Here is a 17,026-nt window from a genome sequence, read left to right on the forward strand (position 1 = left end):
AAATTTGGGAATTTTCTCATAAACTTTTAGAGATGTGAAATTTTCTGTACCTTCGTTGTCTACAAAATAACAAGTGTGCACACAACTAATTTTATTACAATTTTAATAACGATTAAATTGGATAACAACAGTCCAAAAAGTTGTTATTTATTTGTACATGATATCTTATATACATTAAAATATTTGTTTTACGAATTATTTAGGAATAAAAGAGACCATTCACTGAAAGCCAGAAGTGCTGTGTCGCCGATAGGTACACAAACAAAAGGTACAAAGTCTAGCTAGCTTTTGGAATTCACATTCTTTTTCAAGCTCGTAGGAAACACACACACACACACACACACGCACACGCACACGCACACGCACACGCACACGCACACACACACACACACACAGGATCAGGATCAGGATCCTCACATCCGTTCCAAGAACCAACCATAAAGAAGTCGTCCCCCCCCCCCCCCCCCCCCCCCAGTCACCCAAAACCAACCGGACTGGAATGACTGAACCATGTCCTTCGTCAGGGTTTTGATTATTTATCATCCTGCCCTGATATGAGGGACATCCTACTCCAGATATTTATAGCCTCTCCCAAAGTGGTGTTCCGCCACCCACCCAACCTCCACAACATCCTACTCCACTCCTATGCAACTACCACCCCCAATCCCCTCCCACAAGGATCATAGCCCTGTGGAAGACCCAGATGCAACACCCATCCAATCCAGTCATCCAGCACCACCAACTCTAGTCCCGTCACAGGCTTATTGTACCCCATCAGATGCCAGGCCACCTGTGAAATCAGCCACGTTACATACCAGCTCTGCCGCAACCACTGCACAGCGTTTTACATTGGTATGACAACCAACCAGCTGTCAACTAGAATGAATGGCCACTGCCAAACTGTTGCCAAAAACAAGGTGGAACATCCAGTGGCACAACATGAAGCAGAGCACAACATGCAAGATTTATCAGGTAGTGCAATTTGAAAGCTAGCCAAGCTCTCTACCTTTTGTTTGTGAACCTACTGATGAAGCAGCACTTCTGCCTTTCAGTGAGTCGTCTCCTTTATTCCTAAATAATTCGTAACTCTCGACCAGAATGTTCTGTACATTAAAATATTTGTTTTTGATTGTTATTATTTGTATGAGATACACCTTGGGCAGTGGATGGAAACTGACGTCCAAAATTCTTATGTCACAGTAGGAGCCACCAATGTTGTATAGAATACCATGACAGAACCATATTACTACGTATAACCATAGATGAGCAAGATAACAACATAAAAGAAGAACAAAGATTAATTCATGTAAACTTTTTTGTTAGTATGAGCTTAGCTTCTGCTCAAACAAGATGTTTGTACTCACTTGCCCATCACAAAAGTACATCGCCATTCAGAAAGGGAAGAACTATTTTAATCAATGAGTAACAGAAGAATAATAAATCACTGAATCACTATTCATGTAGATTTTAGATATTGAAAACGTTGAAAAGCTAATCTGCAGTAATTGGTGAAACAAGAAGTCCTACACTGATGTATTTTACACGGATTTTATTTTATGAAAATTAAGGAAGGAGAAGAGATTTATTGAAAAAAAATACAAATCATTTTTAATTTCAATTTTGATGCTCAGAATCACCTTTCAGAATCAAACGAACAAAATCAATAATGCAGAACTGATTTACACTGGCAAAAAACTAATACCAATTTTGGTCACCAGGTGCAAATCAGACACTATGAATGCAAGAAAGATGTATACAAATGTTTCCAAATAAAATGGCTTAGGAATGGGAATGAGCAGGAAAGGTCAAACAAGTGAGAAAAGCATAATGCTGATTTTTTTATTAACTGCTGCTTACACAATTTGTTCAGTATGTGCACCAGAGATGCCAAGGGGATGCTGTACAGTGCCAGATTTTCATCTGGTGGTCGAAATTGGAACTAGTTTTGCCTCCCCCCACCCCCCAAGTGTAAATTGGTTCCAAATTAATGTGTTAGCATATCTACCAAGTTTCACTGCCATATAATAATTGCAGCCTAAACTTGAGTAACTGCACTTTATTTATAACCAACTGGTATCACAAAACCAAAAAATCAACAGCCTACCAGACCACAACATGCAGTTACTTGTTCAAAGTGTAAACACTAAGCACGTTAAAAAATCTACTAAATCTGAGTATAGAAGAGCAGTTAATATATAAAAAATTAAGTATTTTAGCAAACTGTTCAAAGATATGAACTGGAGAGATTTTACAGTGCTCAGGAGATGAATGAAAAATACAACACATTCATTGATAAAGTAAGTATCTTGATTGAAAACTGTTTTCCTCTAAAAGTAAATCAGATTAAAGAAATGCCTACAAGAAAACCATGAATTACTCAAGGCATAAAATTATCTTGTAGCAAAAAAGAAAATTGTTATCTTTCAGCCAGGAACAGCTCCAATGATGATTATTTAGTTCACTACAATCAATACTACATAACATTAAATAAAATAATCCAGACATCTAAGAAAATGCACTATGAAACGAAGATAGCAACATCAGGCAACAAAATAAAAACAATATGTGATATTGAGAAAGAGGAGGCTTAAAGAACTAGAAAGAAAGAGGAGAAGATAGCTTTAAGTGTAGATGAAACATTGGTAAAAAAAGATGCCTGTAATGTGACAAATACCTCAGTACTTTATGCATGTTGCTGATACCAAAAGAAGTAAAATTCATAATAAAACCTTCAAAATCAAAGCATTCTCAGTGGTCATGCTGAAATATCAACGAAGTTGATTAAAGGGTATTCTTGTGGGTTTAGTAAAATTTTATGTTATTTGTGCAACCAGAACATTTCCTAATAAGCTGAAATATCCTGACATCACAACTCTGCAACTTCCAATCACCCCTTCTTTCAATAACTCATTGCTTTGTACTGCAACAATGAGGTATTATTACACTTAGGTGAAAGCTCACATTGTGATACAGTGCGTATTATTGTCCTATCTCACTGTCTGCTACGTTTGCCAGTTCATTGCTATAAATTCCCACATACCTTGGTACAGGGTGATGCAAAATGAACGCATGGATTTGAGTTGCAGAGGAGAAGTGGAAGGAAGCGGTCAATCACACCCCGAGTGCTGTTATTTTGCCTGTTGTGGCATTCATTTCAGTAGCAATGGCACAGTGGACCTCATCTTGTTTTCACTGTTGAATATCATTTCAAAAGTGATGAATCTTTTATCACCATTTAACGGCTTTTCCGTACACAGTTCAGTCTTGAGGCTAATGGTACGATACCTAATCACAACGCAATATTTCATTTGGTTAACTCCTTCTGCACACCTGGATCAGTTGTCAATCCAGTCAGCTGGTTGTCCTTGTACCGCCTGAACTACAGAAAATGACAACAGAGTAAGTGTGTCTATTATTCAAAGTCTCGTCACTCCACTATGCAGTGTGCTACACGTTTGGGCATGTCACGTCGCTTGCTACAGCGCATCCTGAACTGAAAGTTACACTTCCATCCTTACAACATAACGTAAAACGGAAAAAATTATTATTGCCAAAATTATTTAATTGGATAGATAAAATCTATGTTCTAAAATAATGATGGTATAGAAGCATCACAAATGGGCTTTTGACAAAAGGAGACTGTTCTGTGAAATAACACTTGGTGTTCTTGCTACTGACGATGTTTTGATAATGCAATGAAGCTTACTTTCACTTGGACGGTTTTTTAAATAAGCGGAACTGTCACTACTGGGCAGCAGACTATCCAAAATAATTGTATCACAAACCACTGTGGAGATGGAGCTGTAGTCCACATGGCTAATGCATCCACAACAGTTGTTATAAGTATTTCCTCAATACTCGATCACACGTTTCGGCGATCTCCACTAGTCTGCATGCTCACAAGATCTGTCTGTTTCCATCTTTTTTTTTGTCATTTAAAATGCCACGTTTAATACCACGAACATCGTTCAATCGATGATCTGAAGGTTGCAATATATGTTAAGTTAAAGAAAGGCTTCTAATGTATGTGTATGAAGATCTTTCTGATGAAATGTTATCTTTAAGAAAATAACTGCAGTTCTTAAACTGGGTAACTTTAGAGTGCACTGGTGCAAATGCATTTTACATGTGATCAAAATAAATCTAATCACATTAGCTTGTAGTTCACGCATTCTTTTTGCACCACCCTGAACCTGGGAGAATAGCACCTACTCTACCTTCCATAAAATTGGAGCATGAACATATTACATTAAAAAGCTGAAAGTGCTGCAGGCTAGCAGCATAAAGCACAATGATGTGACCTTGAAATCTATTCCACTCAAATAATCACTGTTAATGTCCTGTGTTCCAATAATAGTACATTTCAAAAAAATGGCTCTGAGCACTATGGGACTTAACTTCTGAGGTCATCAGTCCCCTAGAACTTAGAACTACTTAAACCTAACTAACCTAAGGACATCACAATCATCCATGCCCGAGGCAAGATTCGAAACTGTAGCGGTCGCGTGGTTCCAGACTGTAGCGCCTAGAACCGCTCAGCCACCCCGGCCGGCTAGTACATTTCAATTAAGTATTTAAATAAGGGTTGTATTTTCTGAGTCATCTGAAACTGAAGTGAAATGAAAAAAGTGTCCAATGTGTAAACTATAATTCACTTAGTGCTACTTACTTTGCATCTACCATAATAACACGACGCTCTATTGCACTCCTGTGCATAACTCCAGGCAATTTTCCTGATATACTGGCAGGCTGCAAGTTGCACGAAGAGAATGACTGTCGACGGCGAGCAAGATGACTCAACCGGCTTCCAGGAGACTGTCCAAGACTTCGTTGGTATCTTACTGAGCTTTTGCTTGCATTCCATGTTGTAAACCATGGATTGCAGCTGGATGCAGTTTCACGTCCCACAAAGCGTTCCTGAAGTCTCTGATACTGCCGATCTAGTTCTTCGGATACAGCACCGTGATTGTACCTTTCACAAATTTATATAAAAAATTACTTAATGTAGATATATATGGTGACACTGTATTTATGTCATTTTGCTTGACAGTGCTGTTTTTATGGATGTGTCAAAACTCTCATAGCATAGCATGAAAAATACACAAGCAGAAATTAAACATCTTTTCCCTTTGAAGCGGAAAATGTGAGCAAGAAGGATAAAACAAAAACATAAATCAATATACAAGATATCCTAACTAAAAAGTTTTTTTTTTTACATACTAAAATTACAGCAACATGTTTGTGCCCATACATAAATACATAACAAGCAAATTACATAAAAAAATTAGTTCAGCAAAAATCTAAAAAATATGTATGTAATTTCTGAAATCTTTAACGTTTAAATAAGAGTTTTATTATGAGACCAAAAAAGTTATAAATGGGCACATCATTCATCCTGGAATGATTAAAACCCAGCTGTTGAAGAAGATACTGAGATACAGATGAGCTGTTTATTTTTCAAGGAGCTCTTTGCAGAGTGGGGAGTGGCCATGTATGTCAAAAATGATATTCCATTTAAATCTGTTGAGGTACCAAAACAATGGACTAAAAGGTCACTGAATGTTGTGCAGAATTAGTTAAATTTAGTGAAACTAAAGTTGTATATAGTTATCTATAGGTCCTCAACTCCTGAATTCAAGACAGTTCTGTTCAAGCTAGGAAGAGTTCTCGGTTCACTTTATAGAAAGTACCAAAAATTAGTTGGATGTTCTGACTTTAATATTAATTTTATAAGTCATTGTACAAATAAAAGAATCTTGGAAGAGCTTCTAAATTTACATAATCTGATGCAGAATGTATTTTTTTCCAACCAGTATGCAAGGGGACAACAGCACCACTACAGACAACATTTTTGTTCACTCTTCATTACTAGAGGAGAATTCCATTAGTAAAAGGGTATGCACACCCACATACATATGCATGTTAAATATAATTAGCAGCTATTTAGAAATGTTAATCCTGAGCAATAGAGGATTTTTTAAAACCTCATTACAGGATGTTGAAAGTGCTGACGACATAGATTATTTCTCATGCTCTTTCAAAACTGATTTTTGCTAGAACATTTAAAACAGGATACTACCAAAGGCAACCTTGGTGGCTGGCTGATGTGATAAGGATACCACGCAGAAAATGGGGAATTATATCAAAATGTTAGAAATAGTCACAATAGGGCTGCAGTAATCCATTACAAAAAGTACTGTAAGAAGGTTAAAAATGTCATTTGGAATGCAAAAGGTATGTGGTATGCAAATAGTTCAGCTTATTCTTGCAATAAATTGAAAACAATATGGTCAAGTATGAAGGAAGTGTCTGGCCAACAGCACAGGGTCGAGGATATAGTCTATATGAATGTTATGTTTTTGTTACTGATAATGCAGATGTATGTACATAATCTAACAATGATTTTCTGAATATAGTATGTGCATTGAATAAACACTTAACTTCTACAGGGAATCATATAACTCTCTAAGCAAATAGCATTCTAAGACTGCTATCTGTAACACACCTTTGTGCAACTGACAAAGGGGACATTAAGTCAATAATTAAATTGCTGAAGACTGGATTCTCATGGACATGACAGGGCAACTAGAAGGACGCTAAATCACTGTGCTGCATGTGTCTGCCCTGTATTTAGCTACATTTGTAATTTTTCCTTTAGGAACGGTCAGTTTCCTGAACAGTTAAAGTGCTCAATAGTGAAACTGTTTTTTATAAAAGGAGAATGGGATAATGTCGACAATTTTAGACCTATTTCTATACAAATTTCAGTTTACATAATTTACTATTGTGACGGATCTTATTTTATTTTAGCCACAAAATATAAGTCATTTAATAAGTATCAGAACACTGTGCAGGGTAAATATGCAGTGTGTGTGTGTGTGTGTGTGTGTGTGTGTGTGTGGGCGCGCGCGCGCGCACACACACACACACACACACACACACACACACACACTCTAAAAGCTTGCCAGTTACAATGATCTTTTATGTATGTGTTCTGCCGCCATTTGGCGAGTAGATTTTTTATCTATCCGATTAAATAATTCTATCAATAATTGATTGTTATTGTTGTTATACCATTTACTTTGTGTCATCAGGTTCTACCTTTGAAAGATGATGTGTGCAATAGAGGAAAGTGGCAGTAACAATGCCTATGACATTGCAGGGGCAACAGAAAATTTGTTATACATTCAGTCAATTGGAACCTGTTAAATATGACAGACTATTTTTGGACTTAGTTCGTATCAACATAATTGTGATGTTCTGAATGATGAAGTACTTTTGTATTGTGTAGTTACTGTAAAGAAAAGAAATATATATGATATGTTGTTTAACAGAAACACTGTATTTATTTTGAGAACTGGATATGAGATTTGTATTCTTCACTTCCAGCAGTAAGTGCAAGTCTTCGAGAAACAAAGTCCAATCCAAAGAGTTTGGCAGGTGAGTTGAAATAGTATGATGAGCAGGATTGAATAACAGGAAGTCTTAACTAGAGTAATCTCCTCGAAATTATGAGGGACACAGGGGTAAAATACAGGAAATGAAAGACTATTTCCAACTTGTACAGAAACCAGATTTCAGTTATGGGGCATGAAAGGGAAGCAATGGTTGAGAAGGGAGTGAGACAGGGTTGTAGCTTGTCCCTGACGTTATTCAATCTGTATATTGAGCCAGCAGTAAAGGAAATAAATAAATAATAATAAAAAAATTGGAGTAGGAATTAAAGTCCAGGGAGGAGAAATAAAAACTTGGAGGTTTGCCAATGGCATTGTAATTCTGTCAGAGACACAAAGGACTTGGAAGAGCAGTTGAATGGGAAGGACAGTGTCTTGAAAGAAGGATATAAAATGAAAATCAACAAAAGCAAAATGAGAATAATGGAATGTTGTCGAATTAAATCAGATGATGCTGACGGAATTGGATTAGGAAATGAAACACTTAAAGTAGTAGATGAGTTTTGCTATTTGGGGAGCAAAATAGCTGATGATGGTCAAAGTAGTGAGGATATAAAATGTAGACTGGCAATGGCAAGGAAATCGTTTCTGAAGAAGAGAAATTTGTTAACATCGAGTATAGATTTAAGTGTCAGGAAGTCGTTTCTGAAGATATTTGTATGGAATGTAGCCATGTATACAAGTGAAACATGGATAATAAACAGATTAAACAAGAAGAGAACATGAGCTTTTGAAATGTGGTGCTACAGAAGAATGCAGGTGGGCAGATCATGTAACTAACGAGCAGATAATGAACAGAACTGGGGAGACAAGAAATTTGTGGAACAACTTCACTAAAATAATGGATTGCGTGATAGAACAGTTTCTGAGACACCAAGGGATTGCCAATTTAGAATTGGAGGCAAGTGTTGGGGGTAAAAATTGTAGAGAGATACCAAGAGATGGATACAGTAAGCAGATTCAGAAAGATGTGGATTGCAGTAGTTACTCAGAGACAAAGAGGCTTGCAAAGGATAGAGTAAGAATGGAGAGCTGCATCAAACCAGTCTTTGGACTGAAGACCACAACAACTCCAAATCATACTTTTCTTGATCCCCCACCCCACCCTCCACCACCTCGATATCGCGGTAGAGAACCAGTGTAAAATTGCATGTGGCGACCATCAAGAACAACCCAGAACAACTACAGTTGACAGTAAATAAAACTGATGAAGAAGAAATATAGTAAACAGAAATATGAGATTTTAACTCCCAAGTGGGAGCCTACGCATAAAGTGCAACAACCACATATAACATTGTCTTGTACCAATCCACTGTTGTTTTACAATTGCAAGCCCATACCTATTCCTTCATTACTACTTCAGCTAACACAGTGGTAAACTGTGTTATCAAATGTCCAAGTGAACAGCAGTAATATAAAATAAACAGTGAGCTAGGTGAGCAAAAATTTACGATTTATACAAAAAAATGCAACAGATTGAGAGTTAGCAGCACAATCCCATAATGAGGCAGTTGTCTACAACATAATTAGTAATCAAATAAGTATTTGGTTGGGATCTGATGCCACTTCATTGTTTAATGCTCCAAGTGGGTCATTACTGTGAGGCCACACTTGTAAGCAGCAACATAGTGAAGCATTGAAAGTTTAGTTTATTATTGTTTAATTAAACAGTGATTTAGCTCATATAATATCCATTTTATTTAATTGTTGTTTCATTACACTGTGGTTTAGCTCATACATGTTTACCTTGTTAACATAAAGAACACTGTTCTTTACATGTCCACAAAGTACGTCACGTATTCAGTCATGTTAAGAAAATTGGCAAGCCTGCTCAAGAGTTAAAGAGAATTGGTAAATTTTGAGTATGCAGAGTTGCAGAAATTGATATCTGTTGTCAACAGTGTTGAAAATCAACAGCCAAGATTACGCTGCAGTGCAAAATCCAATGCTAGCACTGCGAGTCAACAATTTTGATGACATTTGGGTAGTCAATGAACAATTATTGAATCCTTTGACTACAATTATGATGGAGAAGAAAACAACTAGCCCATGAATCAGAAAATTTCAACTATGAGTACGAAGGGGCTTCAATTGTAATAATCCCATTACCAGCCTAGAACAGCAGTCATGGACTCCAGCTGCAGCTCATCGCTATGCAACAGCGGCAGCATCAACAATGCACTGCACCCATTTTTGGTGAAACAGCACAACTTACACATCAATCCAGTTTCCCATCGGCATTTATGTTTGGCAAGAGCCTGGTGATCTGTATAAAATCTGAGTTGAATAGTTTCCAATTTTTTTTTTCTGTTGTGTTTATATTGTGAAGAGAGTGAAAGTGGTTTTTCAACTAGAGTTAGTGGATGTGCTACAAATGCATAACTAGAGTGGTTACAATGTTAGGCTGAGGCCAATTAAACATGTGATAAGAAAAATGAATGCAGACTTCCCAGGTTGGTTTAGAAAATTTAGTTCACAGTTAAGTAATGACCTATAGGCGATAACTGTTAATATAACAATAACAAACATGACACTTGGACAATCTAACACAACATTCGAGCAAACAAGCTTGGCACTAAAGAATACTAAAATCGAATTATAGAATGAAATAAAAACAACAAAAATCCACACAGCATTTCAATGAATCATGTAAGGAAGAGCAAGAAATACAAAATAGCATACTGTAGTAACATACAATACTTCCAACCTTACCAGAGAAGATAAATTCAGAAATATTGACACAGTGTGATTTACTTCAAAATGAAGTGAATGTGCAACTTAAGAAGTGTAAAACAGCACTTCTAACAATTAAAATAATTAACTGAGCAGGAGTTTAATATAATACACAATCAAATCTTAGGCACACAAGCAAGTAGAGAGTGTTGAATCGAAGCAAAGATTACGATGTACCCACTGTTTCAAGCTCAACACCTACTAGTTTGGAGATCATCTAAATGGTCATAAAGCAGAAGAAAGGAGTGAATCGTATGTAGACACACCTCACTCTAAGGTGGAAACAGGCTGAACAGAGTGAACTATGGAAAATTTGGGACGACTTAACTAAAACAACGAAAGGAATCTCTGAGGACAGACATAATTTAAGCGTTGGAACCATGGCACAACTAGACAGGTTGACGAAGGAACAGGAGAAGCTATTGGTGCTCTAATGACGGAAGATTTCGAAGTAACAAACTCATTTAATGATTTTAAGCAAACGTTTTCATATCCATGGGAGTGTACTTAAGTATAACATGCTCAGAAACTTAGCTTAGAAAGCTACTTAAACTGTAATGAGTATACTAATGAAGATTTAAGCCTTGAGCACAGTCTTTGTCAGGGGAGGTGGAATATAAGTGGATGTACCTAAGCTTACTATAGTTTTTATTTTTATTGTGAGTCTCTCAGAAGACCAACCTCTCATCCAAGTTAAGGCATGTGGGTAACACTACAAAGTAGGGGATGACCTAAAGCAAAGAAGTACAGTGGTGACTTCTAGCGCTCCGGGATCAATACGGTAGCCACAAAGGCTCTGTAGGAACTCCAAAAAGTGGTGATCAATGAAGCTCTGTGAAGCTGTGATAGGCCTAGCTAGCCAACAGTGGATTAACAACCAGCTATCAACAAGGAAACTAGCCTCCGAAAGGATGGATCTAAAATACAATGACACACCAGGACAAACAGACTATGAATTGGAACTTTTAACATTGGAACACTGACAGGAAAGATAGAGAAGATAGTGGGTATGATGGAAAGGAGAAAGCTATATATTTTAGGCATGGGAGAGACAAGATGGAAAAGAGAAGGCAGTAGGGAACTGAAGAAAGGTTACAGACTATATAGGAGTGAAAACGTAAGAGAGACAAATGATGTAGTGATAGGTAACTCATGGTTTCAGAAGAAAGAGAACCACAAAAAAGTGGTACAACAGGAATCTAGCGCAGAAATCTTTGGTGTATTACATGCTCTATGATTGGGAAACAAAGATGACTGTAATGGAGGAGTGGGCGATTCAGGGAAGGGGACAAAACAGCGAGGTCATTGGTCCCATCAGAGTAAGGAAGGATGGAGAAGGAAGTTGGCTGTGCCCTTTCAAAGGATCCGTCCCAGCATTTGCCTAAAGTGATTTACGGAAGTCACTGAAAACCTACATCAGGATGATTGATGCAGGTTTGAACCATTGTCCTCCCAAATACGAGTCCAGTGTGCTAACCACTGCGTCACCTCGCTCAGTGACAGTAATGGGCAGAAAGGTCCTACCGTCACAGGCATTAGACAGTGACCACCACCAGCTACTAGCAACGAGCATGAGAATAATGAAAGAATGGAAGAATTTTGCAAAAACAGACATAATGTCTGCAGGGATACCGCAATCATTTTTTAATGCAATGTTACTTATAATCCATCCTGATTGAAAACACTCATTCACATGACCGGTTTCGGCTCCTTCAGAACCATCCTCAGATCTGCAAATCTCAGTCACAGGAGTAACCCGTCCACACTCAGCACGTCACATTGTGACGCAGCATGTGAAGGTTGCCGAGTGTGGGCAGGTTACTCCTGCAACCGAAACTTGCAGATCCGAAGATGGCTCCAGAGGAACGAAAACCAGTCATGTGAATAAATACTTTGCAATCAAAACATATTATAAGTAACATTGCAGAATGGAAGAAGACTGAGAGCCATGAAGGGAGAATTAAAGTATGGAAACTGAAGAAAAAGGAAGTCAAGGAAGAATACCAGGAGATTATAAGGAAAAGGTTACCAAATGATAAATGATTGGGGGGGGGGGGGACAGGAGAAGAGGAATGGATACATTTTAGAAGTGTTAGATTAGAAGCTGCAGTAGATGTATGCAGAAGAACAAGTGGTAGAAAATGAAGGAATGAGACATGTTGAAGGACTGAGAGAGCCAAGGAGTAGTGGGGAAGGAAAAACAAGGTCTTCAGATGGTAGTTCTGAGAGAGGTCCGAATTAACAAGACAGGAGTGCAAGAAAAAGAAGAAAGAGGCAAATAAGACAGTGGCTGAGGAGAGAAGAAAGTGGATGGAAGAATGGGCAAAAACGATGGAGGAAGATAACAGAGGAACTAAGAATGTACTGCATGGAGTGGACAAAAGTAAGAGGAGAGGTCTGTGAGAGGATGCAGCAATGATAAATAAAAAGGAGAATGAGATTAATAACAAAGAGACACAGAAGATAGTGTGGGAGGAGTACTTTGAGCATTTGCTAAATCTAAATGGACTTGGAGATGATGATAATAGACTACAGGAGGTAGAAGTAAACTCTGGGGGAGAAAAGGACCTGACATGGAAAGAAATGGAAATGGCAATGGACAAGATGAAAGGAGGAAATGCACCAGATATGGACGAAGTAAGTGTTGAAATGTTAAAGTCAGCAAGGGAAGTTGGGAAACAGTGACTGTATTATGAGGGTGGTGATGTAGGAAGGACTGTAGAACTACAAGAGAGTCACACTGATACCACACTATGCCAAGGAATATAAAAAGATCCTGGAAAGCAGAATCCAAATACGAGTTGAGAACAAACAGAGTGGAACAGCATGGCTTCAGACTTGTGAGGTCAATGGTTGACCTCGTATTTGCAGTGAGGCAGCTTCATGAGCACAACTATGAATCTGGGGAAGACCTGGTGATGGCATTTCTCGATACAGAAAAGGCATTTGGTAGTGTCTGTAGAAGAAAGGTCTGGGAAGCACTAGAAAAGAAAGGAGTGGAAAAACAGACAACAAGCAGCGGATTCAGGAACAGCTGTAAGAAACTGTGAGACAGTATGGAATGAAATTTAATGTAAACAAATGTGCAATCATGGTCACAACTAGAAAGAAAGAAGATAGACCAACTAGTGGAATAAGGATTGGTAGTGAGCAACTGAAGAAGGTGGAGAGTGTCAAGCACTTGGGAAGTGTGATAGAGGAAAATGGAAGAAACGAGAAAGAGATCAGTGAATGTGGCAGACAGACGGAAACACTCCTGTGAAGTGTTAGGAGCCTGGTTTGGGACAAAGATGTACCACAAAAGAGCAAAGAAGAGATATGTGGAAGCTACTACATCCCAATACTGACCTATGCACCTGAAACATAATTAATGAAGAAAAGAGAAGCAAGCAGAGTGCAGGCATGTGAAATGAAGTTCCTCAGAAGTATAATAGGTATAATAATGAGAGAGAAGATAGGGAATGAAAGGTTAAGGGAAAGAGTGAAAGAGGAATCCTTGAACAGCTGGATAGAAACATCAAGGCTAAGATTATATGGGCTCTTACAGAGAGTGGAAAACAAAAGTATTCCCAAGAAGATAGATGAAATGTAGATGCAAAAGGAAATGACCAAGTTGTGTGTGTGTTTTAGAGCTTACGGTCACCCAACAGCGAGGTTCTTGGAATCTTTAGGCATATTAAAAGAAAAGAATGTGGATAAAATTACAAAAATGTTATCACAGTGAGGAGGAAACCTATAAAATGACACTCATGCATGCACTCCCATCTCACACACATTTACCACACAATCACTCTACCTCACAAGCCTTAAGACAATGGAGAAATGGTGAAAAGTATTATAGCTGGAATTAAAACAGAAATAAAACAACAGAATGAACTAAAATAGAGGCACACAAAAAGGTGACTGGCTGACCACTTACAAAAAACGTGGGTGAGCCAGTCACCCTGTTAACACATTAAAAACCCCTCCCTAAAGTTTTTGGAAACATATTGCACAAATCACAAAACCTTAAAAATCTCACCACATTCATTTGAACATTACTTGAAAGAGAGCGCAGATCTGTCGTCAAATCTGCCGTTGACAGCTGGTCAGAAAATAAAACAGTCTAATGAAATGTGGCACACAGTGATCTGTGCACCACACATTGGAGGGTCCTCTCACTCAAGCAAGAAGCCATGCATCAAAGGGCCGTGGCGTATGCAAAGACGAGTAAGAAAGACCTTGTCCAGTTGAAGTGGCTGAAGGGGGGTATGCTACTGCCATGTTGTCAGTTTTACTAGATGGAGCTTAATTTCTGCCATTTCCAGCCACTCATCCTCCCATTGATATCTCAACAGCGAGGCCTCACAACATGCCTCTATGGTTGCTACATCTGCCCTTTCATTCCCTGCAATACCCATGTGCCCTGGCACCCAGCAGAAAGACATCTCCTTCCCCAGATGTTGTAATTGGAGGAAGGCATTCTAGATATTCTGGGCTACTACATGAGCTGGGACAATTGTTGCAGAGAACGAAGGGCACTCAGAGAATTGGAACAGACAAGGACTTTAGTATTCAAATCTCATCTCATCTCATCTGCTCCAGCAGCCACAATATTGCATATAATTTGGTGTCAAAGGTAGTAAAGTGTTGAGGCAGTTGGACCTTGAGGACACAATCCAGGAAAAACAACAGAGCAACCAACCGAGTCCTCTCTTTTGATTCATCCATAAAGGCAGCTGTTAAGGTGTGGTGCTCAGTTAAAAGTCCTTAAATAAAGTATTAAAACATTGCAGGAGTGCACCCTTTCCTGTACTGCACCAAATCTAAAATTTCTCTGGGCTTCTGCAGTAACTAGGGTGGCAGATGGTTAAAACCTAGGATTTGTTGTTGTACTTGCTCCACACCAAGTGACTCCAGCACACACTGCTTGTTGATCCCAAACTACATTTTTGCCTGTAGACAGTCAGAGAAAAGGCTTCCAGAGGTGGATGAGCAACTATGGTATACATGTGAAGTCGGAGCTGCAAGGAACTTACATGCCTGACATACCATGAGGAGCTGCCACCAGATGGTGAGTCGTGGTTTCACAGCCTAAGCACAGAGACTGGGTATGGGGCTGGTCCTGTAAGCATCTGTGGCAAGCCTAATTCCCTCAAGATGGATAGTATCAATAATCTTCAGTTAAGAAGGCCTCCCTGACCCACACACTGTGCATCCATAGTCCAGCAGCAAACACAGAAAACCCCAGTCTGCCCCCCCCCCCCCTCCCCTCAAGACCTATGGCTAAGGCACTTTACGATATTAAGTGCCTCCTGGGTTCTGGCTTTCAGATCTTTCAGGTGTGTAACCACGATAGTTTGGAGTAAAAAAATTAGGACCAGAAACCTCACTGGGTCTTTAAAATATAGAATGGTGTTTCACATATGCAATTCATGTAAATTAAAAATATGATAAGAATTATTAAAATGAACACATACACACACTTATCTGCAGAAAACTGAAAAACCGTCTTCGAAGTCCACTCCTCTAACCTCCACACTGTAAGTTGTTGCAACTGACAGTTTGCTATTGCAACACTGGAAAAGGAAGGAAGGAAGATTGGGTTTAATGTACCATCAACATCGAAGTCATTAGAGACTGAGCACAAGCTCAGACTGTGTCAGGGATGGAGAAGGAAATCGGCCATGCCCTTTCAAAGGAACCATCCTAGCAATGACCTGAAGTGATTTAGGAAAACAACAGAAAACCTAAATCTGGATTGCCAGATGCAGGTTCCAACCATCGTCTCCTCGCGTGTAAGTCCAACGTGCTAACCACAGTGCAACCTCACTCAGCTGCAACACTGGAGGAGGAACAGAAAACAGCAATATTGTCCACAAATAAGAAACACTTTACAGGACTCCTTACCACAGGCATGATACAGTTTATGGCTATGGCACAAGAGGGTAACACATGAAACACTACCCTGAGGAACACCTTTCTCCTGCTCAGAACGATCTGATAGCATGTCACCAAACTCGAGACTTAAAAAAACCTGGTTAGACAGGAAGGACCACATGAAAATGAGAGGTGGCCATGAAAGCCCCATCAAGGGAGCTGCATAAGAATACTGTTTTTCTAAGTAGTGCCTTACTGATATCGAAAAATATGCTGAGACAGTGATGTTCATGTAGGAAAGCCTGCTGAATAACTGCCTCTGGCAGGGTCAGGGTGTCGACAATGGAGGGAAATCTCCAGAACCCTCACTGAGTGTGGCTAAGGAATTGCCCAGTCTCTAACAACCAGACCAGGCGATAGTTAATCACTCACACCAGCATCTTTCCTACACAGCTCATTACAGTGATACTCCGGTAACTACTGGGACATACGCAGTCCTTTCCTGATTTGAAAAGAGGTATCAGAACTGCCTCTCTCCACGAGCTGGAAAAGTTGCCTGTCTGCAATATAAAATTAAAACATTCAAGGAGGCTTTCCTTTGACACTGCTGGCAAATGTCGAAGCATGTAGTACTGGATTTGGCCGTGACTGGGTGCAGCATCACGAGTTTCAGACAGTGCCAATTCTAGCTCCCATGAGGAGAACAGCAGTTGTAAGACTCAGAATTATGGTGCCTTAAGTCCAACTTGTCCCTCTCTGCAGTCACATGGTAGCAGCAAAACGTTAGATCCTGGCTGGCATCAGCGGTAGTCGCTGCAAAATGCTCTGCCATCATCTGTGCACTGTTGGAGACACCCCTGCTTCAGCACTGCTGTCCTGGAGTCCGGGAACCCTCGCCACGATCTTTCCTGTTAATTTCCTGAACGATGCGTTGAGCCTTGGCTCACGTGACCCAAAAGGCTGTGTGGTTGTCAGCTATT

At 39.2% G+C, this 17,026-nt stretch overlaps 1 protein-coding gene across 1 annotated transcript in view; it reads right to left on the minus strand.

Annotated features, from left to right (window-relative positions):
- The window catches only part of LOC126253111 (uncharacterized), an 83,625-nt gene that overhangs the window by 13,156 nt on the left and 53,443 nt on the right, over window positions 1-17,026 (minus strand). Inside the window, exon 4 of the mRNA XM_049954223.1 lies at window positions 4,670-4,972. Within this exon, the coding sequence (XP_049810180.1) occupies window positions 4,670-4,972 (303 nt within the window). The remainder of the gene's footprint in view (window positions 1-4,669; window positions 4,973-17,026) is intronic.

Source organism: Schistocerca nitens, chromosome 4 (assembly GCF_023898315.1).
Source record: "Schistocerca nitens isolate TAMUIC-IGC-003100 chromosome 4, iqSchNite1.1, whole genome shotgun sequence".
Classification (NCBI taxonomy): domain Eukaryota; kingdom Metazoa; phylum Arthropoda; class Insecta; order Orthoptera; family Acrididae; genus Schistocerca; species Schistocerca nitens.